General features: G+C 52.9%; 2 protein-coding genes across 2 annotated transcripts in view; one reads left to right on the top strand and one right to left on the bottom strand.

The window, feature by feature from the left end:
• Positions 1 to 603, bottom strand: part of GLYR1 (glyoxylate reductase 1 homolog) — a 27,562-nt gene extending 26,959 nt beyond the window's left edge. Inside the window, exon 1 of the mRNA XM_019620641.1 lies at positions 524 to 603. Coding sequence (XP_019476186.1) covers positions 524 to 603 — 80 coding nt within the window. The remainder of the gene's footprint in view (positions 1 to 523) is intronic.
• On the top strand, positions 541 to 2,472 carry MRPS34 (mitochondrial ribosomal protein S34). The gene is made up of 3 exons (XM_003210827.4): positions 541 to 919; positions 997 to 1,039; positions 1,778 to 2,472. The coding sequence occupies exons 1-3, from the start codon at positions 602 to 604 to the stop codon at positions 2,047 to 2,049; spliced, it is 633 nt and encodes a 210-aa protein (XP_003210875.2). The 5' UTR covers positions 541 to 601; the 3' UTR covers positions 2,050 to 2,472.
• Positions 2,473 to 2,678: the final 206 nt, after the last annotated feature.

Below are 2,678 nucleotides of genomic sequence, written 5' to 3'. Positions count from 1 at the left end.
CGCGTTCGGGTACCGCCTGGGTTGGGTCGTCCGCTGCTCTGTGGGCGGCGGTGCCGGCGCCTCACCGCCCTTCAGAGAAAATCCGTCATCGGACCTGACTGCCCGTCTTTTGCCTTAAAGCCGCTTCCCTTGCAGGGTTGATTGAGGCTGAGTATCTAATTCCAAACTGGCATTTGTCGATTTAAGCGGACATGTCTGCCCCGCTCCAGCTCCGCGCTCCTTGCAGGAGAGATGCGGCACGTTATGAGAACATTGAATGTTTTAAAGGCATTAACGGCACAAAACTGAGTTTTAATGGATCCTCCTCTGCTCCCTGTCCCACACACATCGCTCTCGCCTGCTGGCTGACAAAAGCTGGCGTCTGTACGCCTGACTAAAGGGCGCCGTGGAACATCGCGGCGGGTGATTTCCTAAGAAAGGGGCGGGGCCTGCTTCCGGGGACGGGGCCTGGAGCGGGGGTGACTTCCGGAGAGCGCCGGAAGCTGCGGGTGGCGGCAGTGGACTGGAGTCGGAGCAGTCCTACTTCCGGGGGCGGGGCCTTAGGCGGCTTCCGGGGGACGCCGGAAGTTGAGGGTGGCGGCGGTGGGCCGGGGCCGGCGCCATGGCCCGCAAGAAGTTGTACCGCCCGATCGCCGCCATGGCCAAAAAGGTGCGCGAGTATCGGGCGCTGAAGGAGCGGCCGCGGGACTCGCAGCGCTTCGCCCTGGACTACGAGACCATGAGGCGGCCGCTGACGCAGAAGCGGCTGCCGGTGCTGGCCTGGGAGGACGTGCGGCGCGAGCAGCGGCTATTCTCGTTGCTGTGCCGCCTGCCGCTGTTCGGTGTGGGCCGCGTGGTCACCCGCAAGTCCTGGCTGTGGGCGCACGACGAGCCCTGCTATTGGGTCATCACCAAGGTCCGCGCGGACTACACGGCCGAGGTAACGACGGCGAGGGGCTGCGGGGCTGCGGGGAGCCGCGCCGTTCCGGCCCTGAGCTTCCCTGATCTTCATTGCAGGGCATGGACCACGGCAGGGCCTGGGGCCGGCTGACGTTCCGAGGTAAGGCCTCCCCGGCGGGGCGGGGGGCGGCGGGGGCTGAGCAAAGCGGCTCCCGGCCATTGATACCAAATGCTGCGGTCCGGCGCTCCCGGAACACCTCTGTCAGGGACGTTATGGGGAAGCCGTAACGCTGAGTTTGGGCCCTGCGTTCAGGGCTGAGGTGATGGGCTGCTCGCGGACCTGGAATGCAAAGCGTGTGCTGAGCATGCAGGGATGTGCCAGGTAGAGTCATCGGTGGAGCAGCAGTGGTGGCAGGGCAGCTTCTGGATGGGACTGTAAAGTAACTCTTAGAGTTGCATGTGTGAATTTTCCATTTTCCAAGCTGCTTGACGTTAAGTTTATAAATCTGGTCTATTAGAGTTTTTGAAACACTTCTCATTCAAAGGTTTTAAAGTTGTTGAGTATTTCTGTCACTGAACTTTACAGCGTGGAGATGCATTGCTCTCGTTCTTTGCCATGGAAACTAATACAGGTGACTCCTTACATTACAGCTCATGACCTCTGCACAGTATGGAGCAGCTTGCCTGTGTCTTTTGAGTCTGTTCCTGGTCAGATTTCCAAGGACTGAAGTGGGATCCCATAGTATAGCAGTGAGAATACCGTATGATCTTTTGAAAATTTCCTTTACTGTAACTTCTTTCAGTATCTGTGGCACAGGAGAGCTGACACTTGCTGTAGTTTCTGGAGAGAATCTGTTGCTGAGAACATTGTCCACTAACGTTCATCGTCTTTTATCAGGTAAAACTGAAGAAGAAGACAGAGAGATTGACAAAGTCATGTATCATGACTGGCGTATGGTGCCCAAGCATGAGGAGGAGGCCTTCAAGAAATTTACCCCAGTGCCAGAGGAGACCTGTCGGTACCTTCCATACCCACCTTTGCTCCGAGCCATGATCCTTGCTCAGTGGCAGAAAGAGGGGAAAGAGATCACAGAGGAGCCAATGATTGATCTGCAGAGGACCTCTCACCTTAAGGCTGCAAAGAAAAATGCTACGGGGACATCACTGTAACGTCCTGCTCTGTGTCCTGATCTTCCCACATGCTCTTGCTTCGTATTGGCAGTACATCACCTTACTGAAGACCCCCTTGCCTACTGTGGTACAGTGTATCCAGTTGACCTCGTTTTCTCCCCTGGACTATATGGTAATCTCATCTGAAATTAAAGATGAAGATGCATTTGGATTTTATTTTATTTTTTTCTCCTCATAACTTTGGTCTCAGTCAGATTCACTGTATATTTTCTGAACTTAGAGCTCCTGTCATCCAGCTACAATGCTTGGGAGCACAGTTTCATTTACAGCTTGAAAATCAAGGAGTTTTTTAAGAACATTTTTCAAGTAGTTTAAGTAAGTCCTACATCGTGGAAAAATGACTAAGTTAAATATGACGCTATTTCACAGAGCCAAAATAAATGATCTCTTATTTCCACAGCATATTTCTAAGAAAATCTGTTCTTTGGTGGGTGATTTATTTATTCAGTGCTTGGAGATCAGCGTGATTTGTTGGGGTCCAAATTTAGCCTTTACAATAGAGGTAGAGCATCAATTCCTCTTACCAGTGCAGTCTCATCTCATTTACTGACATATAACTGCAATGAACAGCATGGCAAGAATACAGCTGAACTTTGGATACTGAGCAT

The sequence above is a fragment of the Meleagris gallopavo genome, chromosome 16 (assembly GCF_000146605.3).
Source record: "Meleagris gallopavo isolate NT-WF06-2002-E0010 breed Aviagen turkey brand Nicholas breeding stock chromosome 16, Turkey_5.1, whole genome shotgun sequence".
Classification (NCBI taxonomy): domain Eukaryota; kingdom Metazoa; phylum Chordata; class Aves; order Galliformes; family Phasianidae; genus Meleagris; species Meleagris gallopavo.
This window is presented reverse-complemented; position numbering and strand designations above follow the sequence as displayed.